This window comes from Apteryx rowi, unplaced genomic scaffold (genome assembly GCF_003343035.1).
Source record: "Apteryx rowi isolate R43461 unplaced genomic scaffold, aptRow1 scaffold_660, whole genome shotgun sequence".
NCBI lineage: Eukaryota > Metazoa > Chordata > Aves > Apterygiformes > Apterygidae > Apteryx > Apteryx rowi.
In genome coordinates, this window is record NW_020450939.1 from 135,553 (window position 1) to 163,076 (window position 27,524).

The 27,524-nt window shown below is 44.0% G+C and overlaps 1 protein-coding gene across 4 annotated transcripts in view; it reads right to left on the reverse strand.

Annotated features, from left to right (window-relative positions):
- FAM168A (family with sequence similarity 168 member A) overlaps positions 1-27,524 on the reverse strand; it is a 156,810-nt gene that overhangs the window by 127,568 nt on the left and 1,718 nt on the right. Inside the window, exons 1-2 of one of the 4 annotated variants that reach the window (XM_026085155.1) lie at positions 16,637-16,737; positions 16,393-16,556 (exon numbers count right to left, since the gene is read on the reverse strand). The exons of 2 other annotated variants lie outside the window; for them this stretch is intronic. In XM_026085155.1, the coding sequence (XP_025940940.1) occupies positions 16,393-16,445 (53 nt within the window). In that variant the 5' untranslated portion in view covers positions 16,446-16,556; positions 16,637-16,737. Of the gene's footprint in view, positions 1-16,392; positions 16,557-16,636; positions 16,738-20,488; positions 20,967-27,524 lie in introns of those variants that run through there. One more of the 4 variants, XM_026085158.1, reaches the window with a different exon arrangement.

Consider the following 27,524-nt stretch of genomic DNA (forward strand, 5'->3'; position numbering starts at 1 on the left):
GGAGCAGCTCATAAAATAGATTAAAAATTAATTAGAGCATACTGATTAAAAAAACCTGCTTTGGTAGATTGCAGATTGTTGTGATAAAAAAGCGTTAGCATAATTCATTAAAAAATATATATATATATATACACCCTCTACAACTAGTCATCAAATGAAGATAAAAACATTCACTAAGTGTCTGACATGCCGGAGAGCAAAGACACGGCACTCTTCACTGGGAGGACTACTTTATTAGGTTGGACAGCACTGCAACACTTTCCTCAAGAGCCAATTTTCCACCTCAAGAACCTTCACACCAATTGAGCCCCTTGAGCTGCATGGTCATCCATCAGGACACGCACCAAGACTGGAGTTTTTGAATGGATGGAAGAGCATTCGGAGGTAAAACACAACCAAATCGGGTCTAACGATACTTGACTGCAGCCAGGCTGCTAAACACCCACCTTCCTTTAAATTCTGCCCCGTAACTTCTCTCGTTCAGCCCTCCGAGAGGCTTCGAAGGAAGGAGAACTGGGAAGAGTTTTCAGGACACCAATAAATAAAATTCAGTTGACGGAGATGACATACCAAGTAGCCCATCGGGCAGCAAGGAGGGCATCCCCGGGAGCTCCCACCTTTGCGCTCTGAAGTTCTTGAAGTACCAGCCGGTCTCGTTTTGACCATTCGTTAGTAAATAACTCACTTTCCCAGCCCTTCTGCAGCAACCACTTGCAAGAGGATGAGAGGAGTCTGTCCTTTCTAATTGCAAAAGTTAGGATTTACTGTGCTGGCCACCAATTCTGCGACGGTCCCATGGCACCGGCCACCAATTCTGCAATGGTCCCATGGCACCAGATGACAAGCAAACGGTTTGGGAGGCAAATAGGTTTTCCACCCTCCCAAAGCTCAACCCTGTTTCCTCCTTGCCCTTGAATGTCCCTCTGCCTCGGCCCGATATTGAGCTTGTACATCCTCCTTGAGGACACAGAGATGTCCTCAGGGGTGAGAGCCTTATATCAAACACACTTCTAACCCCAGGCAGGCAAAATTCATCAAAGAACACAAAAGTAGATATCTAAGTTATCTAGTTCCCATTTTCATCAATATTTCAAAATCAATTATTGAAGTATTGAAATGGGATTTGGGAATAATTCTTTTCTCTTGAGCAATTTATATATTCCAAGACACTTAGAGGTTTCTAAGTTACAGACAACTTTGTAATCAAAAGAAAACAATTTAATTATCTCAGATTAATGTTAATTGAACAGTTTACTGCACTACTGACAATACTGAATCCTCAAAATCAAACACGGGAAAGTTTCCCAGTGTTAAAAAAATGATAGGCAGCAATCATCTTAAGAAAAAAATAATAATAAAGCTTATAGTTACAGCATCCTCAGTTTGACTTTATATTAAAAAAAAAAAAGGAGAGAAAAACATCTTAACGCAAGCCTTAATAGCATTTAAAAGGAAGTATTAATGTGAATAGGACAGATAATCTATTCAGACATTAGAAAAAATACTGATACAGTGTTTCATTCTCTACAGAAAGGTAAGGGAAAATGAAGTCGTGAAACCTTTATTCACCCAGTGAATATAACTGAAGGACATAACTTAAAGGCGATAAAAGGGTATTGAGTTGGGAGCAAGGAGATATCATAGATAGGATACCAGAGAAATTTGCGGCAGATCCGATTTTATTGAGTATCTAAATCAATAGCTCCAAAGAAGAAGTGGGCAAAACGTTAATGAACATGCAGAGATTATCCAGAACTGAGTAGAAGTATANAAAAAAAAAAAAAAAAAACAAATGAGATCCACCTGGGGAAACTGGAAGCCAAAAGAACGGTGGAAATACAGCTGGCAATGTCAACACTTAGCACTGAACAAAATAACTTGGAAACCTGAGCGGAAAGAAGTAATTCTGGAAGACGGAGAGCATCACACAAAGCCCCAGTGACACTGCTGGCTGGAAGGACCTTCCCTTCTTCCCTCCCCGCAAGAGCTGCCTGTTGCCTTTGCGCTAACACAACCGTTGTGGAGCCAATCAGCAAACCAGATTAGCGAACTGATCTGGGTTAAAAATAACCTTTTTTTTTTTTTTCTTTTGCTGCTCACCGACCCGGTTCTCCATACGGCCCCTCGGGCAGTTGCATCGGCACGTTTAAGGCAGCACGGTAATGGGAAGAGGCAGCACAGCAGGAGCGAGGCTCCTTCGGGCAGCGCTGCCGCGGGAAAGGGACTTCCGCTGCGCCCCCAAGGAAGGAAACACAAACCCAATCTACCAGAATTTGCGCAGTATTAAACATCACACAAAGCCGCCCCCTATTTTTATACATAAGATATTAGTGCAAAGAGAAGAGGTAAGAAAAGAGAGGACGTCATTAAAAGCTGTCCGGCAAAGCTGGGCATCATCCATCCTTCAGACACATCCCGTTGTCTCCAAAAACTTACGGACTTAAATGAAAGAAATACAAATGACAAACATCAGTATTTAAATTAAAACTCTCCATTCTCGAATGCTCTGAATACATTAATACACAGAAACCGCTGTCCCAGTTCTCACTGGACCACTTCAACCTCCAAACCTCCTTAGGGCCAAGTTGAAATGAGTCTTCTCGACCACGCTTCCCTTTGAAATCACTTCGACTGGGCTCTGTTAGAGTTATTTTCTGTTTTTAAGGATGCCGGATGGAGGCTAGAAAGGCAGAGTGAGATTAGGGAAGGAAGTAAACCATGTCAACATTTTACTTACTTGCCAGTTACTCATTAAAAAAAAAAAGTCTAATCCTCTGGAAATTGGAGTGGTCGCTTTTAGTACCAAAGACCAGGAAAAGGACAAGTGCTATTGAAATATCAGCAAGGTTTTGCCTGTGCAGCTCCCTGCTGCCGTTCACCTCCGGATTTCGGCTCAGGAGAGGATTCCTTCGGCTGCAGAATTTGCTAGCCTACACAGCAACAGGATGGATGGATTCAAGAAATTTAAGTCATCCATTTTAATCTCAATCACATCGGCTGATGAGACCAACTTAAACAATCAAAGTGAATTCTGTTTTGCGTTTATATTTACATCTATTTTAAAAAGACTGATTCTGAGGCCAGTCTTTCGAACATGCCAGTTTACAAATAAATATTACTACATACTCTCTCTGCTGCATTTCATAATCCAGAAAAATGCACTGAAGACAATACATTCATTCAAACTCTTAGGTTTCGCTTTGTTATGCTTAGAATAGCAACTGACATTTTTATGTTCTATTCTAGATTATTAATCTGCTTTCAAATAATATCAGTCTCTCTTTGAAGAAAAGTTTTGAAATTTAAGAAAAAAACAATCAGAATAATTAGACTCAATACACTGTCTATAGCAGAGTTTGGGGTATACAGGTATAAATCCATCATGATAGAGGACAGAGGACTAAATTAGGACTAATTAAGCAAGCTGGACACATGCAAGTCCACAGGGCCAGACAGGATACATCCGAGGGTGCTGAGGAAGTTGGCCATTATCACTGCCAGGCCATTCGATACCAACTTTGAAAGATCAAGGCAAACACAGGAGGTTGCTGATGACTGGAAAAAAAGCATATATGACACCCATCTTCCGGGGGAGGATCTACAGGGTGGTCAGCCTGCTCTCCATCCCCAGGAAGATTATGGAGCAAGTCCTTCTGGAAGCCCTGTCCAAATACTCAAAGGACATGAAGGTGACTGGAAAAAAGGGGCATGGATCTACCATGGGCAAATCAAACCAGCTACCCTGACAGCCTCTGGCAGTGGGATGATTGGCTCTCTGGACGAGAGAACAACGGACGTCACCTACCTAGACTTTAGCAAGGTTGTCCATGCGGTCTCCCATAGCATCTTTGTAGCCAGATTGGGGAGTCACGAGCTAAATGGGTGGACTACAAGTTGGGTAGAAAATTGGCTGGACTGTCAGCCTGAAAAGGTAGCCAGAGGACAGCGGTTCGAAGTTCAACTGGTGGTTGGTTGTGGTCTCCCTCAGGGTTGATCGTGGGACTGATTCTTTTTAATCTCTTTCTCAACAACTTGGTCGATGGGATCGAAAACATTTTTAGCCAGTTCAAAAAGCATACCAAATTAAGGGGAGCAGCTGATAAACTAGACAAAGTATTGACTTTCTTGTTATGCTGGAGAAACGGGCCAACAGGAAACTCCTGAAGGTTTAGCAAAAGCAATTGCAGAGTCCAGCACCAGGGATGGAATCATCTCAAGCAAGGACACGCACAGAGGACCATCTGTCTAGGGAGCACCTCTGCAGAAAAGGACCTTGGACCCTGGTGGACAAGAACTGTCCTGTAGGACAGCAGGGTGCCCTTACGGCAATGAAGGCCAACCACGTTCTGGGTTTTATTAGCAAGGGAAGTGATTATTCCTCCCAGTCTGGCACTTTTGAGGCTTCATCTGAAATACCAGCGCTTTTAAAACCAGCAGTACTGGGGTGCCCAATTGAAATGAGAGTCCAGCAGAGGGCCATCAAGCTGGTCAGGTGGCTGGAGCACAGAATGAACGCGGAAAGGGCTAGGGAAGGTGGCCTTGTTTGGCCTGGAGAAGAGAAGGCTTTGGGGGACCTTACAGATATCTGCAGTTACCTAAAGGGGGGCTACAGAGAAGATTGAGTCAGATTCCTCTTAGAGATGCACAGTGGGACAACAGGGACAAGTGGCAGCAAGGAGGATTCCAGATGGGTACAAGGGTTTTTTTGTTTTTTGTTTTTTGTTTTTTTTTTAAGTCACATTAGAAGTTAAACAGTCATGGAAGAGGTACCCAGAGAGGAGGTAGAGTCTCCACCCTTGGAAACCTCCACAACTCAAAGCCCTGAGCAACCTCACCTAACTTTGAAGCTAATTTCAAAAAGTTAGGCCCCTGCTTTAAGCAAAAGGTTGGACTAGATGACCTCCCAGAACACCTGCCCAGCCTAAATTATTCTGTGATTCTATGAAGATACATTTAAACAATCTTATTTAGTAAGATGGTATTAAGAAGTACATGGTGAAATAAACAGATTATTTCTTATTTCTTACAGTCTTCCAGGATTTCAGAAGTGAGATTTCCTCCTCTCACACATTAAAGATTTAGGGTTTAGCATTATTTAAAAGATGCAACTTCTAAAGTGGAAAAATCTTCATACAAAGTTATCAAGTTTCTAAATATTAAACCATTGCCAAAAGCTTATGAAAAGCTGGAGGTCCTAACGTTAAATGCTGTCTTTGATTTACCCTTGAAAAAGGCAACGACCCCAGCCAAGCCACTTAAATATCCTTATATCTGCTGCCCATCTATATAGATTGATGCATTAAAAGAAAAAAAACATATATGAAGGTGTTGAGATCTTAAAGGTACATGGAACGTTCTTCTTCGGAGAACGTACTCTTTTTAGCGACAGGCACTATGCCACAACTATACTAAAAGAAAGAGCCCGTAACTCATACCATTAGGCTCAAGTTTTGGAATCTGCTTTTCATTTGAGCTCCTTTAGCACGCCTGAATGAAGCCGGGTGAAGTCCCCCAGTGGGCACTCATCTCTTGGGAGAAAAGCAGATGTTTCCAGCAAGAAAAGACATGCTCTTCAAAATAAGACATTTATTTGTCAAGTGGACAGGGGGATTTATTTAGTGACAGTGGGATAAAACAATAAAACAAGACCTAAATGCACCTCTCCCACCAGTTCAGACTTTTTTTCCATGCTTTGGCCTGTCCTATAAAGCCTACTAACCACTTGTAGCCAAGCTCCAAAATAAAATTACGTTAAGAGCAGATCTTGATCTCTCCATGATGTTTTGCTAATATAACCACATCAGAGATATGATCTTTTCTCCAGCGTCCGCAATGAGGTAATCACGACAACAAAAATCAATTTGCAGATTGTTGCATTGACAAAGAGTCTTTTTGCTATAGTTATTTCCACTTGAAAAGAACAGCTTAAGCTACATTGACAAAACCATTGCTTTGCCAGTATAAGCTACGCCTTGACCAAATTATTTTGTTAGCAACCCTTTTAGTCTCTAACCACTACATCCAATCCTGCTGTCCACATGTGTCGTGGGGGAAGGAGCTCTGGACAAAAAAGTGATTTATAAAAGTGATCTTTTATATATCCATAAAGTTCCCAAATAAATCTACCATTTATCAGATCTTTTGACTTCCATTATACTGAAGGCGTACACATGTTGACTTACATCAAACCAGCATCCCTGCACTGAACTACACCTAACTAAATAATTTATTGAGCCATTCGTACAGATTAGGTAGCAAAAAAAATTTTTTTTTAAGGTGGATAAAAGTGTTTTTACGTTAGCATAAAGGTATTTCCAAAGTCCTCCGCAATTTTTCAAGGACTTTAATTACTTATCTTTTCAATAACACGCTCCCTTTAAATAAGCTCAAGAGAAATTAAAAACTAGATAAGCCAACACTTCTTCCACCAGGGTCTGTAAGGAACTGTTCCAAGCAGTCCCTATCTCTCCATCCTTTGGAAGTCATTAGCGATTGCTGTCAGCACAGACCTACTTTTTCTTCACTTGATTCCCCTTGCCCCACAGAGGCACACAGATTTTTCAGGAGCAATGTCAGCGAGAGAGCTAGTCCAGATTTACCGCGATATCCACCAGCTCTTCAACAGCTCAGAGGGACGCCCCCCTCCCAACAAGCACTTAACCTTCTTGCATATTGCAGATGGGCACGAAATTCCTGATGATATTAGAGAGGGAAAAAAAAAAAGCTTTCTTCCAGCCCAGTAACAGCTTTTCAAAGAACTTTCATCATTTACTGCTCCGCTGTTGGCCAATGGCAGCAAAGACCACGTCTAAGAGCACTCTAACCCTTACCCCACACGTTTCATGTCTTGCAATCAGGTCAGGTCACTGAGCGGGCCAGAAATTATCTGTTATTCATTATTTAGTAGCTACAAAGTGCCGAGTTCCACCATTTTCAGCAATGCCATTTCATAAGTTTCTAGTGTGGCGTGGTACTCTTGAACTTCCACATCGACTGTAATAAATATACGTACTCGCTCAAAATTACTACGGGTTGCTCTCGGCAGCTCTGCCGTGCTGACATCTCCACTGTGGTTGTCCTCCTCTGTCCCACCTAAACATCCTCTCTGCCCTGCTCCTTCCTCTTCGTCGCGCTGACATCTCCTCTGAAGACTACTGGCACAAAAAGACAGCAGTCTTCCCTCCTCCAAAAAAATCCTAAAAACATATTTTTCACCCATGCTCCTTTACACGACTGCCACCGTTTCCACTCCCGTGTCTTCTTTCCATCAGACTATCTTCTTTCAATTTAAAATCCAGCTTCCCTAGGAAAGGGCTCTGCCTGATTTTTTGCAAAGCGCCTATCGAAATTAAGCAACACATAGCAAACTGATTTTTTTTTTGCTCCCAGTTGAATATAGTGAGAAATATTCCCTAGCAATAAGGCACACGCAATGGCCAGTGGCAAAGTCTGGCGTCTTCTACTCAAGCGCCCTTGATGAACCCTCTCTTAGGAAGGCTACAACGCGTCTTCAAACCATCCTGAAAACGTGACTGGGGAACATATTCGAAACGAAGCCTATTACTCTGCTCACAGCTATCTAATTAAGATGCTCATGAAGCCTCATCCTCATGGTATCTGACCACAAACAACACCTGAAGCTATTTTTCTTTATAACATTTCTGCAAAAAAAGGGAGCAGTACCCACCTCGTACAGATCAGAAATAAACCGTATTACCCAGGCTACGGACAAATCCCTCAAAGATAACTCAGCTCCCGCCGAACCACTGAACTTAGATGCTTAAATTTCCCTGCAGCTCCGGGCAGCAGAGACACAGCCTGCTCAAGGAGAAAGCTGCGTTTCGCCTTCAGGTGTCGTTGCACATTTTGGAGAACCTCCAAACATGCCAAAACCTCCAAACGCGCCGGAACCTCCAAACCTGCGCTTCCAAAATTCCCTTTATTCCCCCTGTATCGCAGCAGTTTCAGTACGCGCGGTTTGGTAGGGGTGAAAGGTTCAGCCATTTTATGCTTTCAGGAATCATAACTACTCCATTTTATTTCCTGCACTGCAATGAGAGTTTTGCCCGTAGTTTGGCAGCTTTTTATACCATACAATAACAATTAACTCCCTTTGGCATAATTTATATGAATCATTGATTTAATACAGATAGCTAGAAAAAAGACCTATTAAGTCATCTAAATGACCCTGCCACCACTGCTGGATTGTTCCCGGCAGCACATTTTCCATGCTTGTTTTAAATGTGCTTGCCACAGCATAAGTGCAAAAACTGTCTGCAAAGCAGAGACATGTTTCACTAACATATGCTTTAAGTCAACAYGGTGTTGGAAATCTTCAGTTTATGACTAAACGTTGCACTGCACTTTTATTCCTCCAAATAGACTTTAACATCTCTTGAGGGAGTGAAAAAGGGCTGTTTGTATTTCACTGCACTGCAAAAAAAATGTATAAAAAATCATCGGGGAAGTATTTGTTAAGTCGAATGCAAGGCTTGCGCGTGCAACAGGCTAGAGAACTAGGGCTTGGAACATCCTGGTGCACATCTATGAGAAGGCACGGACGTACTGCGAAAGCATGCCTGTTCTAGAGGTACAAATACAGACGTGCGTCGTAAGGACAGGATTGGGTTTTTTCTTCAAGGCTTTCTTCATGCAACTCCCACAGGCTGGTTACGAGAAAACGGAACTGGAAAGAGTCAGTCTCACTTTCCGCTTCGAGGCGAGAACAATCCTGGAACTATTGCTGGCGGATGTGCTTCTAAAATCTGTTCTTAGAAATCTTTCCAGCAGGGATTCCCTTGTTTCCTTAGACAATAATTTGGGGGTTGGGGTTGTTTCATTCCCCCCCCCCCTCCCTTTCAGTGTGTAATCTAAATCTACCTTGAGTCCATTGCATCTTGTTCCTTCACCACACACATCCGGGAAACGCACACATTCTGCTCTGTAACCTCCTCTTTAGGTAAATGAAGACAACTGATGACAGAAATATGGCTTCCCCTGCACCTTCTCTTCTCCAGGCTCAACCAGCTCTCTCACCCCCTCTTCTAACATCATGTGCTCCAGCTCTCAATCGCCTTGGAGGCTTCGGCTGGTCTTGCTCCAGCATCTCATTACCTTTCTTGTATCAGGGAGCTCCACACTGGACACATTGTCTAGACATGGTCCCACAAGCGCTGAAGAGAGGAGAACAGCCACTTCAGCCTTGCTGATAAAACCCAGAATAYGGTTGGCCTTCACCACCGCAAGGGCACATTGCAGACTCACAGGCCAAATCTGGCCCACCAGGGTCCTTTGGCCCTTCTCTAGAGCTGTTCCCCAGCCAGACAGGCCCTAGCACACACTCTTGCATGGCATTAGTCCGTCCCAGGTGCAGGACTCTGCTCTTGCCTTTGCTGAGCTTCGTGCCGTTTCCATCAGCCCTCTTCTCCAGCTTGTTAAAGTCCTTCTGAACGGCAGCCCTGCCCTCGAACACAACGAGCACTCCTATCCCATCAACCACGTTGTTGAGAAAGATGTTAAAGAGTATTGGTCCCACTACCAGTCCTCAGGGACTTTCGGTCCTTTCGGTCTGACACTCGAGCCAATTTTCCACCCATCTCATAGTCCATAACTCCCCAAGAGGGGTGCAAGGATGCTGTGGGAGACTATGTGGAAAACTTGGCTAAGTAAATGACACCCTCTGCTCTCTCATCGTCGGCAAAGCCCGTCATCCCACTACCAGAGGCAATCCAGGCGGTCATCTTCGGATGCTAGCCATGCCACAGATCACACGTACGATGGTAAGAAGAGCAATGTTTGCAACAAGCACCTCTGTAAAAACGCAAACTAAATATGCTGGATGCTTTATTTGAAATTAGCAGTGCTGGCAGAGCGTTCCTGTTTTGCTTTTGCTAGCGCTGCTTAGCAAGCCGCAACCCGAGGGGACCGAGAGATTTATCTAAGTAGTGATAAAACAAAGCTAAGCAAAATGATTTCACAGTCCACTTTAAGAGCCCCCATGCGTGCTTCCTTGACCTACTAAAAGCCTATTGCAATAAAAAGCCTACCAAACAAATGTACAGGTCCTTCCCATGGAAGTCATTACTTCCTAAACAGTGCATAAAAAAACCCAAAAAAGTAAAAATCAGCATTTCGGGAAAAAAGAAATGCCATGAACTAGCAAGAATTAGAAGTCCGTAAATTCACTTTACACCTCGCAGCACATGCTCCAAGCAGCCATAATGTCCCTGCAATCCAGAGGGAAAGGCTTTTTGGCTTTTGCGCCTTCCATCAACCTTTGTTATTCTAGCACCATAACGTCGTCTGCAGTTTGGCTTTGGGCTTAATTCAGGCAAATACAAAGCACGTCTTGCTACGGCACACTGGGCAAAAAATTAAGGGGGGGGGAAAGTAAATGCACAAAACCGCTGTTACTCAGGGGGCTGCCAAAGCCGATGCCTGACGGTTCATTGCCCTACGAGAGCACCGCRGAGGGAACAGCGCCTTCTGCTCACGGGTACCTCCGGGAAACACTTCACCTCGATTCAAACATCTTCTCCTATTCACGGGGGGGGAAAAAAGCACAGCGCTGCAAGTTAAACCTAACACCCTTTCGTCTGCTGCGGGAGACATCCGGCGCGGTGACGAGAGGGGCTCATTAATGCAGAGGAATATAAACTGTCAAGAGGGGGAAAAAAAAACAACAGCTTGAAAAGAAACATAAAGGAAAGTAGAGGAAAGTAAAGACGTCAGGGAAACGCAAGACAACGTACAGACCATACATTTGCCTTTTAAAGCAAGAAGAGGCCTCCCGAAATGACATGCGGAAGGTATCACAAGCCACAAAAATATAACTTGTTTCACGAAAAAGGAGAAATGAAGCACGGTTTTGTTCCAGATGTCAAACACACTCCGTTTTTAAGTTATATACAGACAATCAGATTTTGCATTAACGCTAACGTATTTATTAATATTGATCTAAGAACAACCTATATAAAGAACAGCCCTGTCCACTGGCAGGTGGGGGTGGTGTATAAATACACACGTACACGCATATAAAATAACATTCCCATATAATATTGCTGGTACCCTTTTCATTCGGCAACAATTCAGAGGCGGCCCCGATAACCCAGTCAAAATACCGGAACAAACCCTCAGTGACAGGATCTCCGTTTCCATCGAAACCTTCACGTAGCGATGCTCACGGCAAACATCTTGAGGTCAGCAAAGGGCAGCGCCTTATAAAAACCCGAAGGACCTTACTGACTGCACCTACCTGCTACTAAAACGTAGAACCAGCTGGAGTTTTGAACGTACTCATTAAGGAAAGAAAACTTAGAGAGACCTACAAGGGTAAAACCTGCCAGGTATCCTTGCCGACTGTCTTGAAGACTTGCCACTGAAATAGTCCCTACCTTTGCGAAGTATTTCCTCTCGCTCCTCTACCTCACCGGCAATAAGGAAAGGTCTCCGTCGGAGCCGGCAGACTTTTATTGCTGTGTGCGAGCGGTAGGCACAGAGCCTGCTCGCCCCTGAGCTAGCGGAAGAAAAAATGCTCCCATGTAATAACACCAGCTGTAACATGGAAAAGAGTCTGCTTGTGGCCTCGAGAGCTGAGCTCTCAAAGGAGCAGGAGTGGGGAAGAGCAACCACTTTTCCTTCTTTCCCTGCAATAACAACGTGTCGCCTTCTTGCAACCTTCGCTGCCTTGAGCTTCAAACGGTTGCTGCCTGTCAAAGGTGCCTGCGATCTGAAGTTGCCATAGCATCCCGCACGGAGCCTTTGGTTCCTCCTCGACGCAAGGACACAAAAGGGAAAGACAAGGTAAACTTAACAGCATCACAAGCAGCATTTGTGATAGCGCGTGTCAGAAAGGAGACGGAGTTAGATTCCACATTTGTTTAACTGTGACAAAAGCATTTGCATTTATCTCCGTTCCTTTCTACTGGGATCGTTTTTCCGTAGCTAGCTGAAGGAGACCTGCCTTTCTTCAGCTGGTCTGAGCTCTGTCTAGCCATAGGCAAGGTTGAATACTTCTCCAAATTCAAGCTGAGCTAAAAGACCTTGAAAGCTCTCAAGGCAACGGTTCTCCTATTTGGACATGATAAAGAATCTTCTAATTCAGAAAATACCATGCTGCCCTCCTCCACAGAGGCTGCCTGGTGAAGATCAGTGATTTTGGAGGACCCTGAGAGCCATCAAGAAAAGGGCACAAGTCTGAAAACTAGAAAACGGGGTAAGAAAAAGCAGTGTGTTAGGAGGACACCAGAGATGGAGTGAAAATAATATCAATTTCATGGCCTGAGGAGCCGTATTACAGGAAGGAGCACCATACTGAGAACTGGGATCACTGAATTACCATCAAGCCGTTGGGTTATTTGGAATAAACTGCCGCAGAGCAACATAATCAGCATCGATCTCTTTTCAAAACCAGTGGCGATGCATCCCCTATGCCACTCAAGCAACCTATGAGTCTTTAGACACGGACAGAACGGGATACGGGAAGAAGAAAAACGTTAATGGGTCGGGACAACAAATCCTAGATCCTAGTGCATATGTATAGCGAGACCGTAAGAAATCTGGCACAACATCCGGCACTGGATAACGGGAAGAAAAAAAAACTAGTGAGCCTGGATCTCAGCTGCAAGCCGCCAGCAGGAAAGCCAGGAATAACACACCGCCACCGAAAGCCCTCCCGGTTCTTCCGAAGCGTCGCCCTCCGCCTACCCGTTCATCAGCCTCAAAAGCGCTCCTTTCGGAAATGGTCCGCTGGATACCCACCACGCGTCCCTACCTAACTACGGGCAGACATCACATCCAAGCACACGCCAGCCTCCGCTCTCAGCTCCGCTGGCCTTGGCATCATCAGATCGGCAGCACCGCCGGACCGGCTGTCCCTTGGACGCCCAATGCTGCTATCTGTCACCAAGGCGCTTCCATTTCGTCATCAGTTAGTGGTATGCGTTTCACCGCACGGTTTCATCCCTTTCTCAAAAGCCAACATGAAACGAAAGGCTGCAGTACGTTACGGTCACTAAACTGTTTACTGTTAGTGACCTAAGAGAAAGAAATATTTGGTTTCCAGACTGTAAATCTTTGTCTTTCTAGCCACGTCATGTGCAAGAATTAGGTCTAGAAAGCGTCTGTACTATAAATTGTGTTTCCAACTACCAAAAAGACAGTCCCTAAAAACCTCTCTGCTCGACTACAATAAGGAAGAAAGAGCGAAAAAACTCATATGAGTAATAGGAGAGGTGTTCAGTGTTACAGATAATGCATCAAAATTTATCCTCCAACCTTTTACACAACCCCAAAATGAGTAATTATGTGCCAGGAGATATCATCTACTCCACAAATCAAGTCACTGAAACTACAGGCAGAAATGGTTTTAAAAAAGTCAATTTATTAGAGATTACTGTGCAGACAGACATATGAGTGCTCTTGTGTACTTGCTGCATTAACAACCGCTCAAAAGCCACAGGGAGGAAAAAAAAAGAAAAAAAATCAATACTGTATATTTTTTCCTCCCATCGACTTATCTACTGCTGAAAAAAATAACTATCTTCTGTGTATATTATGTGTACCATACTCAAGCTTTCCCACAAGCAGGGAAAATAAAGCAAGTTTTTGTGAGTTTTAACCAACAAAACCCTGCTTTGATGAACTCAGATTTTGTTTCTGATAGAAACTGAAATAAAACTCTTAAAAAAAAAGAAATCAGAGTAGTCTCAGGCCACTTGGCATCGGGACACAGAACCTTTTGTTACCCATTCTGTGGTACTGGCACAAATCTGGAGCCCTTTCGCAGTGAACTGTCCACTAAATATTTCACGACTCTGGATTTCAGACATTTCCCAGTACAGCCTCGATCACTAGAGATCACACAGACTGGTAGGACTTGCTAAATAAAACATATCAACTAAAGTACACTCTCCCAAGTACTCACAGGAATGAAAAAATTATACCAAAACTACCTTTTCCTCCTGTATTTCGCTTATAAAGTCCTTCCAAATGGTACTTTCACAGGAACCAAAATAAATCCCATGATGACAACCCCTCTCTAGCAAGCTAATCTTGCTTCCTTCGTTTCCTTTTTCCAGGTCATCGGTTTACTTCTCCCTGCTGAGGGCTCCCAGGAGACTGCAAGACAGCATCTTAGAGGATGCTTCACAGCAGTTTGCTACCCTCTTATGAAGACCTAAGGGGCCCTTTAAAATGTTTCTACATATCTTCCGGATCCCAAACAGAGGCAAAGTCCTCTCCAAAACTAGGGCTGCAGCTCTTATTCTCCAGAATTTCTCATTCTCCAGAGCTTTCACGATTTCCAAACGCACAACCTTGCTGCTCGCCCCGCAACTGGTGATACGGAGATCACGTATCCACACAGACCGTTCGGACTGGCCCCGCAAGCCGGAGAGCGTGGTCTTCACAAGTCGCAGCTTAGAAGGAATAAACATGCAACCTGGATGGCATGGAAACAAAGCAGCAAGGAATCGAAGAGACAGCGTGAGGACTCAGGACGGTAATCCCTGCTGGACTCCACCAACGGCTCTTGTTTGCCCTGCACGCTTCCAAAGAGCGCAGCCAGAAGTGTTTCTTAAGTAATAGCGGCTACAAATGCCAGCGCTAGCCCAAGAGAGAGGTGGGCATGGAGCTGGGGAAGACAGCTCTTCCTGGCAGCAGCCCATCCACGGCCAGTTGTCCTCCACTTCTCTCCATTCCGGCACTCCCGTCTCTCTCCCATATCCTATTACTATTGACCGCTGTCAGGTGGGCAAAGACATTATGGCTAAATTCAAAAGTCTGCCTTCCCCCTGCAAGGGGAGCACTAATTCAAATGTCACTGGCCGCTAAATGTCAGAAACCTGGAGCAAAAATTATTTTCATCAAAACTGGGTTGAAGTTGACCAACGCGCTCAAAAGCTAAAACCACCTAAACCTAGTTTTGCTAGGAAGCCAGGCTAAAAAAGGAGCTGGTCATCACCATCACCACATATGTTTAAGTCTAATACGCTAAACAATTCCTTCCCCTGCAGTCCTTTTCTCCCTTCCTTTTCCTTCATCTTTGGCAGAAGAAYTAAACAGMTGCCAYGGAGAGTAGGAATMGACTTAAAATACGAAGAAAAGCCAYGCTAGGAGCAAAGGAGACACACCAGCTGGAGGCCTTCCAGGTCACTGCAGCTTGGCGCTCTCCTGAAGAGGACAACCCAGCAGCTCCTAGCGGCACACGGTTGGTTGGTTTGGTTGTCCCTATGTACGTGAAAAGGAGAACTCCTACATACGCAATCAGTTCATGCTAGGAGCTATGCAATTCATGTTTGAAAAGGGGCTGCCAATCAGATTAATATGTTAAAGCGAAAGGAAAAAAAATAAAAATAAAAWACAGAAAGACTTCTCATTGGGAAAGCATTCCTCTTGAGATTTTACTCRTTTTCCTGCGCCAAATTGGCAGAAGAACTGTATAATTACAGTGCTTTCGCTAACAAAGTTAATTTATTGCAAGCCCGTACATGGTAACCCTTACATACATGCACTTTATGGAGAACGGAGWAAAAGGATATGATGATAGTTTTATTCCACACCACAGTTAAACCACTCTTCCAAGAAAAGGAATATTTCTAAACAGAATCAYTCTGTGTTGCCACAGACCCTACTTGCCCGTTCAGTTTTCAAAAACACACATACTTTACAATGCAGAGGCTCCTGCTTCAGGGACGCTGACCCAAGCTTGACCATTTTTCAGACTTGAATATAATATATTGTTATTTTATACTTAAAGGTTTATTTTTCTTCATTGTTCCAAAGTATCGGTTCTATTAAGAAATCCAACTGACTTCCCAGAATCCTCTGTCGCTATCACAAATATTCATTCTGCACACCCCAATTTAAAGTTTTCCCTGTCACAGTCAATACTTCTCGTGTTCAGAAATGACAGACTTGTCCGATTTACCTAACATCACTCAAGAGTCTACAAGAACACAACAGAGGCTGGAAAGACCCAAATGCAGGATGCTACAAGGATACGTGCTGGGGCTTTTTAACCATCAGAGCAGACCGAGGCACCTAATTCCTCCCAAAACGGAGCTGGGCACCTTGTACTCCCTCTAAAATTCTCCCCGCAACTATTTAGAGCGGAGGCACCAAGAGATGGAAGAGCTCCACGTGCGTGCGGTCCCTGGACCTGCTGGCGTCGGATCGTTCTTTACGGCGTACGCTCCAGAACTGCGCCAAGCAATTTTACTACCTCGGACCGTACGGATTCCCCGTTTTCCAGTGACATGAGGCACGTCCTGACTCACTGAACAGTCACAGATCTGCTTGGAAGTGAGATGAGACCAGTCACTTCACTAGTGCCTCCACCTTAACACAGTGACCAGCRAAGAAACCACCAGCTCAGGGCTCTGCCCGTTTTACCTGGCACACAGACAGACAAGCTTCTCAGCTGTGAACTCTTTCCAAATTCCCATATCAATTTTAGGATTGCTTTTGACGCGGTACCGCTACGGATACAACTGCAGTTTAGAGGAACATAGGTCGAAACCTCCCATCTCGTCTTTCTTCGCAGGCAAGCACGTGAGCTGCACAGAAATTAAAACACACATGTTGAGTTAAGCACGTTTTACGTCTGAACGCTGTTTAACGCAGGCTTCATAGTTACCATACGTAGGAGCTTCTGTTCACGTTCTTCTACCGTTGTTAAGAGGCTTTGTTAGTATTTCTTTTCTTTTTCTTTTTTTTTAAGTAATCTTACATATTCTTCCCTTGTAGCTCTCTTAAGTGGAGAGAAAAAAAAAAACTGTCTTTAAGAGGATGTTAAACTATTTTAATCTGAAGAGCACTATAAATATTTCCTACTATACAGGAAGAACAATCTGTTGTTGTTCATCCATTAACGCTGGCAARCACTCGAAGGGCATAAACACAACGGGGTGAAATCGTTACAGCTAGCCTCAGGGCTCTTCCGATACTTGAACAACTCGAATAACGGGGTGGAATTAAAGACGTAGGCCAAAGTGTAGGAAACGTGCCTAATAATAAGATCATCGTGCTCAAAAAAAAAGGCAAAAAGAAAACTACTCGAGACCAGACAGTTGCAGAAATTAAAAGTCACCCTTGCAGAAATGTCAAAAATATTTGCTGCCCGAGATAGAAAAACCATCCGTTCTTTTCCACTCAAAAAAAATAATAATCAGCAGGCAAATTATATTCCTTCCATTTGGAGAAGTAAAATTTCACAAGGTTACTGTAGAGAAGAAGCCAGAACAGCAAGATGGAAGACAGACAAGATAATCTAATAGGCCTTTTCTATCTAACTTTTATGATTCTTATGAAAAATGACCTGAATAAGTGAAGGTATTTGCCCTTGTCCTCTTTGTTCATATTGAATTTAGTCAGAAGGGAAATCCTGCCAAGGATAGTATGTTTTACTCAATTTACTACCCTTTGTGATTGCTCTATAAAATATTAGATACACAATAGAAAAGGTTATGGGCTTTTTTTTATTATTATTATTTGCAATGAAAAAAGGAGAAACACCTCAAGTGCTTGCTAGCAGAAAGAATTAAAACAACAGGCACTGATGAAAATGTATTAGAGAGCAAATCAAGGCTACGTTATTCTGCAGAGAACATTTACCTTCTATTCCACCTTCAGAGGATTATAGGAAACCTAAATCCATTATAAAATATTTATTAAAAAAAAAAGAGTAATTAAGCATTGAATGAATATTTCTTAAAACAGTTCGGTTTGCAGGAGGTCACAAATAACACTGGGGCCAGAAGCTACCAGCTATCTGGTGCACCGGCACTGCGAGAAGCCGAGGTTTTTCCTTAAAGGTGTAGTATTTTATTAGACCGCGACGTCACTGTTAATCATATGGTTGGACTGCTGCAGTTATTCAAGCAAAATGCAATACATGAGAAGCCGTTCCTTCAAGGTTTATTGTAGCAGCCCGCTGACTGATAGCGCAAGGCACAGAAAAGATACCTGTCCTTACACCGTGCCGCAAGTCTCCTTTACRGGCTGCTGGAGAACCTCCCCGAAATCCATCACCAGCGCGAACATCGGCGCAGACAAAACGCGGGTCACGCACAGCGCGGACCGCGGACCATAAATAACGGGGAGAGAATTACGGCAAAACCCGGGCGCAGCYGAACACAAGCACCACGGATCAATTCTTTAGCACCAAACCGCACTGCRGTTGTTCTTCTAAAGCTGTGAAGGCGAACCGTAATTATGGAGGATCTCGAAAACCTTGGGAACGCGCTCCCCGCACACCCCACGACGCGTGCGAGCGGTGCTACAAGATTCCCGTGAGAGGTTTTGACATTTCTCTCCTTACCGGTCAAGCACAAGAGACGGGCACCGAGCAGTCACACGCTATTGTAATAAGCGGTGTCAAAAATGCCAAGCAAACGAGTAACGCACGGCTGCAAAGCAGACCCTTTTCCAGCTGGAATTGCTGCCCCTTTTCCAGCAAAAGGATTGAAAAAAAGGAAAACATCCTCATTACCTCTATGCAATCGCGCGGGTAAGTCGCCGCGTCCCTTTTGGTATGGAGAATGTGCAAAGTGTGTTTGGGATGAGATCCGAGCCAACTGCGGGAAGCACCGCTTGGCTCCTTAGATACTCCCGTTGCTCAGAAGTTTCCCTAAAAGCTGAATGGACTCCCGCAGAGCAGGTCACGATTCCCCTACATGGGCTTCCTTGGGTTTTGAGGGTTTTTTTAAATGGGGATTTGCTAAACCACCATTGCTGTAGCATCCRTCGATTTGTTAAGTCTTCTTGGAACGAACACTGGGAGACAAAGTCAGAGCAGAAACCTTGCTTCCGGAGGTTCGGTTTTTCTCGTTTGGAGAAGATGGACACACTCCTCTCCAACTCTGTATCTGACATTAGCACCCACAGGCCTAGAAATTATCCACGTTATTCCTTCGCCTCCTTCGCAGCAAGTTTCTCCTGACCCTGTACTTTGGACTAAATTATACACTCTTACAAAAACTAATTGTCTAAGAAGCATTCCAATTATAAGTCTAATTATATTTTTCTAACTGTTGCCCAACCGACTGAAAATCAAGCCGTGCTTTTTTCTCTTATTACAGATTAAATTGGTCTGCAAGGTTTTCTGGAGTTTTATAAAGTTCAAAAGTAGATAAAACGTAAATATCTGAAAGCTCAACAGCTAAAAGGCAGAGCCAACATGCAAGAGCTTTCCAAGTGCACATAGGAAGGACCTGTCAAGATTTAACGAATCTTGGGTTCTTCTACCCTCCCTAGTAGGGTGCAGGAGGGAGAAAAAGGGTGAAAGCAGGTACCTTTCTCCCCTTTCCTGTTCACCCTCCTGCATTTGTGCTTCCTCTCCTATGGCATTAAATTTGGCTTGATATACAGTATCAAGAAAGTTAACTCTGACCGAGGGGAAGATGTCTCCACTTGTTTCAAATCCACCAGGAGCAGTTTCCTTTCCTTTCCTGGGTCTTCCTTAAAAAGAAGGGGGAGAGCAATTAAACACTGCGAAAGCTGATTAGGAGTGACAGTGGGCTCACCACTGYTTTGTCTTTACTTGAATACCGAATGTTCCCAAAATGAAAAAAAAAATGCTCTATTCCAAATTTTGGGAGATGTTTTTCAACCAGTTTCCAGTTACAACCAGATGATTATGTCAATCTCTCCTGACCTTGGAACCTCTGAATGCAAGTCCTATTTTACATTTGTTTTTTTGGATCCTGAACACATCTATTAAAAAAAAAAGAAAACCTTGCAACTGCATATTAAGGCAATCATTACAATCAAAGATAGGCGTCTGAAGGGCTTGAAAAGTAGCTGGAACACAATCCTCTCCCACTTGTGCGGCAGGAACAGGTCGCCCAGGCTGTGAAATCTCCACCCCTGCAGGTGTTCAGGACTTGACCATATACCTACAACCAACCTGATCTAGTGTCCTGCCTAAGTGGGAGGCTGGACTAGATGACCTCCAGAGGTCCGATTCAACCCAAATTTCTGCAAGTCTGCCCATCTGCACGCAATCGAGAAACCGAGCACCACCTGGCCCCAGGGCTYGCAGAACCAGGACGGTCAAGGAGCCTTGCGTGGTGTTGCATCACACCATGCAGTCGCATCTCAGTGTCATGCCTCAGGGCTTCGGTTTATGCAGGTGACCTCCCACACAACGCAACTTCTCTCCTGCTGGCAACTCCTCCTCCCCACAGGCTTTTAATGGTGACAGCCAGGTCTCAGGACAGAAGGAGGAAGAAACATGACACTGCTGTGGGGCTGCACCTTCTCAGACTCCCCAGAGCATCCTGCCCAACAGGCTCAGGATGAGTCTGAGGATCGGATGAAGTTCAGGAAGGAATTTCACTCACAGGCTGGCACGTAAGAAAGGATTCTCCTCCCTCATCCTCTGCAGCACGAACTGTGACTCACTCACAGGATCTTCTAAATAAATCTTCAGCAATGCCYTGTCAAAGCAAACTTGGGAGTTCATACTGTCTTCTCCCCCATCACTTACTTGTGACACGCAGTTTAGCTCTTAAGGACTGGAAGCGCATACTTGGTTTATCGCTCAGAATTTGCATCATCTAATTTACTCTTAATTATCACAGACGATCTAATATTCCTTTCTGACCCTAATTTAATATTTAATTCTTCTTCTGGATTCGTACACAGACKACAAAAGCCTGAATCATCACAACTCCAACCCAGTTCTGTACTGGTGGAAAGGAGAGAAAGGGACCCTAAATTCCTGCAGGACTTTTAAGCARCGTTGCATTAACGGAGCTCCTAGAGCAACGCAGTCTCTGCGAAAAGGAGCGTCAGCCGCTTGCTCGGCGGCCTTTGAAGCGCCTTGCCACGGAGGAAACAAGCCATCAGCCGAGGCGAATTYGCAGGCCAGGTTTTGATGCTTAGATGAATCACATGACAAGCAGATCTGTACGCCGCATTTCAAACAGATGCTGAAATAGCTCCGTGGCTCATACTCCTAGGAATCGCTGCCGTCGATAAGAACAAAACTAAACAAAAAAACACCTATCTTGCCTTTCGGTGGTGGTGTTGTTACCACTGCTGCTTAAGAAAAAATATTCACCTTCTAGCAAAGCACGGAGCTTTTAGACKGAGCAGCCTTGCAGGCTTCACCTCAGTCCTGCTACTGCCCTGCTCACCTCTGCRCTCACACGGCCTGATACGAAAGCCTTAGCGTTGAAGGAGGCACAGGTGTATCTGAGGATGCAAAAAAATTTATCGTAAACCCCGAGTGAAAAGAGAGCACCTACACATCCAAGGAGGGTGAAGGAAAAAAAAAAAAAAGCAAACAAAAAGAGAAGCGTCTTTCATTCGAGCGMGCTTCACGTCTATCTTCTAAACCAAACAAGCTGGGACAGGTTAGCACTTGGTTTTCCGAAACAGTGCAAAACCTCCAAATGCATTAAAGACACCATCTGCTTAACGATGGAGTTTGCCTGCGGAAAAGGCTCACTCTGCAGGACCAGAGGATCCCAAAGTGTTGGTTACCTGCGCCGGGCAATGGCGATGCCAACGTGGGCTGAACCATTAAATGGCCAGCGGATGGAGCTGAGATCCGGACTTGCCACCGGGGACGAGGCAGGGTAGAAACGCGAAGGGACCGCAAGGGGGGAGCGTCCTGGCCCTAGGGTTTATTATTATTTTTAACACAAACTGAGATGCTGAAGATTCAGCAGCACCCACCTAAGGAAATTCCTACCCCCTCCACAAACAACCGCAAATATTGCATTTATGCTCGAGAGTGATATAAACTAGGGGCATAAAATAGATACCCGGGTGTCTGAAAGGAAGAGGGCAAAATAACAAGCTTTGCTATACGGAACRCATCTATAAAAGTAGGCAAGGTGGCCAGGCAAAAGTCATCACTGCCCTTCCCAGCAGACGAGCCTCCAAGATCCTCGTTGCCAAACAAACAGGAAACTTTAGAGAAGCGCACATACGGGACGGGATTGACGGCATCCAAGCCCTGTTGGAGGCTCTGCTTGGTCCCCCACGATTACACCTTCGTGCCTCTCAGGCTGGTCTCACCCTCCGGCCRAAATCCGGAATTAGCAAGCTGCACCCGCGTAGATGGACCTAACCTACGTTGGCCGTAACGGTCCTGTCGCAATGACAGACGCTTTCCAGGGATATACCGAAATACGGCCACAGGCAGGCTCAAAGGGACATGGAGAACTTGCCGCAAACGGTGCTCTCAAGCAGTGGGCGGATTCCTCATTTCTACAATTTTTCAATTTATGGTGACGAGAAACAGTTACGGCAATAACAATACTGTTTTAGCAGCTTCTTCTAAATTCTTCTTATTTCAATGTAAGACAACAGATTGGGCAAGTGAGAAGGAATATATATTTTTATATATATATAAAATATGGTATATGATCTCACACACACACACATATATATATATGAATATATATATATATGAACTAAATGTGCCAGATACTGAGTATTCTCATAACCCAGTTGATTATAAAAAGGGACCAATGTAAGAAAGGCAAAAAAAAAGAAAAAAAGAGATTTCAAATGGGACAGTAAATGCTACAATCCAGCTCTATCACCCTTCCCCACCAAGAATGCAGTCACGCGGCAGCCAAACACAACCAGCAACAGGAAAAATTAAACAGGGTGTAACAACAACAAACAGAGTGGAAAAGGAATCTGTTCAGTTCCTCCCACTATTGAATTCCTTTTACTTTAGCTTTTGGAAACAACAAAAATCCAAAGGATGAGGGGGGGGAATCAAGAAGATACAAGATCTGTGTTCATTGCCACTTCTTACATTCAGTTGCACTTACTATGTAAGACWCTTAAAGACTCCGGTATAACCTTATAAAAATTAGTTCTTTTTTCAGTTCTCACCACTGTTCTTTAATGGCACCAATGACAGAATCCGTAGCTACATCTGAAAAATACATATATATATCCAGACACATTACAGGTCTTGCTCAGAGTCATACAAGAAGTCAGCTTTAGAGTCATACACAGCCTATGCCTAGGTCCCTGCTTATGTCTTTAGCTTGGTCTTGATGGAGACTCTCTTCATCTTAAATCTGACAGCAAGTACTTTAACAGACAGCAGAAGAGTTCATTTCCAGGAGGAAGAACATACTTTGCCTCTGACACCAATTTTTTATGTTCCTTTCAAGATAACTGCATTGACATATCCTACCGAACAAGGGTATTTTCCACAACGAAAGGGTCTGAAAGCTCTTCAGCTCCGGCCGGTTGAGTTTTAAACAGTATTATTCAGGACTAACTTCCCAAGCAGAGCTTGTGAACTCTGTTGGAAAGCAGCAAACAGGCCTAGGGGTCAGCCTGAAAGTTTCTGCAAAGTTTTCAGTTAGACCTATCATTTAAGGAAGGAGGAAAAAGCAGGGGTGGGAGGGGAAAAAAGGGGAGAATCTAGTTACCAAGGCTAAAGGAGCACTTAAAATGTGAAGAGTGTTTTTTTTCCCCAAAAATCCCATTGGGGGTTCTGTCTAAYGCCGAATAAAACTGATTAACACCACTTCAGACGGTTACACACCTACCTGCTGCCTGGGAAAGCTCAGCAGAGAGACACGAAGCAATACATGGGCAAGAATCTCCCCGCTTTTCCTCTCTCTTTCCYCCCTCTCAAACAGGAAGAAAATAAATAGGAGAGGCTGAAGAAGCACAGCCACGAAGCTACGTGAATCCCAGAAGAACGAGAAAACCTTACGGCTTTTTCCCAGCAGAAGAGAAATAAACTACAGCGTCATTCCTTGCAACGCGCCAGTGCAGCCGGCTTCCACGCAAGCACCTGGCTGCACATGCATGCATACACTCACGCAAGTCCTGTATATAAAATAATAATAATAATAATAATAATAATTTTACCTTTAGAATTATACTTTTTGAACTACAGAGGAACATACAACCCGTGCGAAAGGGAAAGCAGCAGTCAAGCTTGCTTAGGTGTTTCCAACCCATACGTTGCCTAACTTGGAAAGCTTCTTCTTACACAAAAGTCTGATAACCAGGGCACGTAGACTACAGGGAGAAAAAAAAATGCTGAATTAACAATATTCTGAGTCAAGGAGGCTGCATTTGCTTCCTGAGCAATTACTGTCCCTATCAGGAGACGGTAACTAGCTGTGGGTCACATCCCACAACGCTCCRGCGTGTGAAGTATCAGGCATTTAGTTTGTATGCAATTAAGCCCATTTCATTGTCTCATCAGGCTCCCTGTGACACCCAATTAAGTAATAACACAAGGAAAGTGCTCTTAATTAATGAGGAAAGCCCTCTGCAAGCTAGGCACAGGTGTGTATATCTCAAGTAGAGCCTGAAATAGTTGAATAGATCATTTAGTCTTTATTAAAAAAAAAAAAAAAAAGAGGAAAAGGAAAAAACACTCAAACTTGTATCCAATTAACTCAATAGCAGGATTCGTTCTGATTTCCTTCAAGGGGTTTCCATTTCTCTGTAATATTCAATAGTTAAGTGGTTTATAAAAGCTTAAATATAAAACTGACACTCGGAATGAAACAGAATGGTTACAAGTGATTACAGCCTGCCCCCAGTTGCTACCAGTCTTTCACCAATTGCATTCAGCGTAGATTTAAACCATCTTTCTTCCATGTTTTGGGGGGKTTTGTTTTTTTTAAACCACCTTTCTTCTTACTATGCCTTTTTCAAAACAATCTCATACACTGGTATCAAATGAACACCCTTGCATTCATTTCCAAGCGGAGGCTTTCCGGTGCCTTTTAAAACGTGACCTCGAGCRACCAAAACAACGTCAAAACCCAGCGGCTCCGTTACGTGCCCGTCGCCTCTGCGCTGAACCTGCGCCGTTACAGGSATCGCGGCCGGGTGAAGACGGACCGCGAAGGGTCGGACGGACCGGAGCTGGCACGTCTCGCAGATCCAAGCTGCTTTGGCGACAGCTACCAGGGGCTAAGAATTCCCGAGAAGTGATTTGTGCATGTATTTGTGCATATATATGTATATATGTATGTATGTGTGTGCGTATGCATATATATGTATATATATTTACATATATGTAATATATACATATATACACACACATACGCACCCACAGCAAAGTTCATATATAGTATACATATATATACTAGAAAATGTCAGATTATCATTCTAGGTCTCTCTCTCTCTCTCACATGCTTCARTAAACAGAACAGCAAAATTTAACTGCAAAGAATATTTCCATCGAGCAGACTAGCTTTTACCCAAATTTCTCCAGCTAAATAAAGCGAACTTGCATCTTTTAATGCATTAAAAGTACYGCACCGTTCTTCATAATTGTGTGGAATGGCGCATATCGATAAAGTGTAGCTGGTATGGACAACTATGGCAAAGATTATTTCAAACTTTCCACTGCTCGGTTTCAGCTGCAACTTTAATAAATTTTAATTGTTCAAGCCACAATTTTCTCGTTTTGGTGTCTTCCTCTGGCTGTATTTTGCAGCATTTGAACCCTGAGAAACCGAAACTGGTCCACTCCTTCTGAGATGACAGAAGTGCAGACTTTACCCAAGTATTTTGTATCCCAAATTTGGTTGCAGGATTTGGCCAAAGCATGAGGCAAAGTGCATCAACATTGAAGTAGTAAAGGAGGCAAGAAGCCGCAGGAACGGCAAGCGTGGTCTTGCCATTGAGCACGAAGACGAACACTGCCCCAAGGAACTGGTCTTTCCTAGCTTCGGCCATAGAGAGCCTTCATAACGCTCAGCTTGGGATTCCTTCTGGTTGATTAACTAATTGCGCAGTCCTCATTTTCTGGATGCTCGAGGCCAAATCTGCAATTTAGCTGCCGAGACCTGACAGTTGCCTCCATCGTCAGCAGAGCTTTGCATTCGATATATCAAGCGCTACGAAGACGCGAAGGTTCCCTGAAAACACATGCCTCGGGCGTCTCAAGTAAGAAACGCAGTATCGGTGAGCAGGCGGTTTCTTGACAAATACTTAACTACTCTCTTTAGACCTCAGCTCCTCCGCTGTAAAAGGGGGGCCTGTTACAACCCGTGAATACTGCCCACTAATCCGCTTCCAAACCTATGCACAGCCTAGGTAATCTGCAGCAGAAATGTTGGGATGGTCTAAGTTTCTTCTCCAGATTGAGAATGCGGTATGGAAACAAACTCCGAAATCCTTGCTTTAGGAGCAAACACGGGCAGGGATTGCAAGAAATGTTATTTACGGGAGAAGGGTAGGATGGGAGCGATGAGAGTATCTCCACTCCCCTTATTCCAGGGATCTTCCAGCKCAGCCACCTGCCCTTGAAGACCAACCTCCCACCCCTTTGGCTCTTTCTTTTCCCCAGATAACAGAGACCCCTTAGAAACGAACTTTATGGAAACTCAGGTCTTCACTACTGTACAGCACAGCATGTGAATGATCTCTTTACTTGATGGGAAAAAAATAAAATAAAATAAAATAAAGGTACCTATCCACAATGTAGGCTCTTCCATAAGCCCCAGCTCTCCTACCTCAGAGGCTCGTTTTCAGTTCTTAAAACTCCTGGTATGAAGAAAGCCCTCACTGAGCCAAGTTGTTTTTCTTTGATCACRCTCGATCCCACTGTTCAAGAAATAGGTTAAGGCTATCATCAGTCTTGCTTATGTTATCCAAATGCTTGCTAGACYCTCATCTTCCCTATAATTTATTTAGCACTGAATCCCTTGAGAGGACTTCTAAAGTGTACTTAGATGGCTTCCAACATCCCTCAAATCGGCRATTTTGATTGCGAGGCAGGAGGGGCAGAAAGAGGTTCTACAGGATGCAGACAAAGACTAATCAATGCACATGTCGCGTTTGCGGAAAACTACTGTGAATAGGGTCCTCTCAGGGTCTCGGTGATGCTTGGGTTCAAAGACCAGAACAGATCATCTGGAGACACCTGGATACTATAATACATYGCTTGGAGCCAGTGGATTTAAACAGAGCCTTTGCCTTGCTGTTCACGTGCTTTATAGCGTTCTTAGTACATCATTTTAGCTGGTGCTAACGTGCACTTCAAACTAGACCTTTACAAAATTTTTCTAAATTATTTTCCACAGGCGCTGCAGCCAGAGGYGAACATTGAGGCTGATATTACTTTGGGGAGGAAGAAAGTTTGCAGACGTTTTGTAAATAGCAGTTTTACCGGGGGCCGTATTTCATAAATCCCTTTCTCAAACAATCCTAAATTAAGATCGCTAGCTGCCATCCGTAGTCCTGCGAGCACCATCCGATTTCCGAGCAATCCAGACTGCCATGTGTATTTTAGAACTCTTAGGAATTTYCTATTATAAATAAATATATTACTTTTACCCTTAACTCTCAGAAATAGAAGTCTGCTCCAATAGCTATTAGGTGCTCTGGAATATTTCTTAAGGTTTGTCTTCAACTCATGGTTAATTTGAATTATAAGCCAAAGACCACCCTTGCTGSATTGGGGGTTGASCTGCTGGAAAGCAGCTCTGCCGAGAAGGACCTGGGAGTGCTGGTGGACACCAAGTTRAGCATGAGGCAGCAATGTGCCCTTGTGGCCAAGAAGGCCA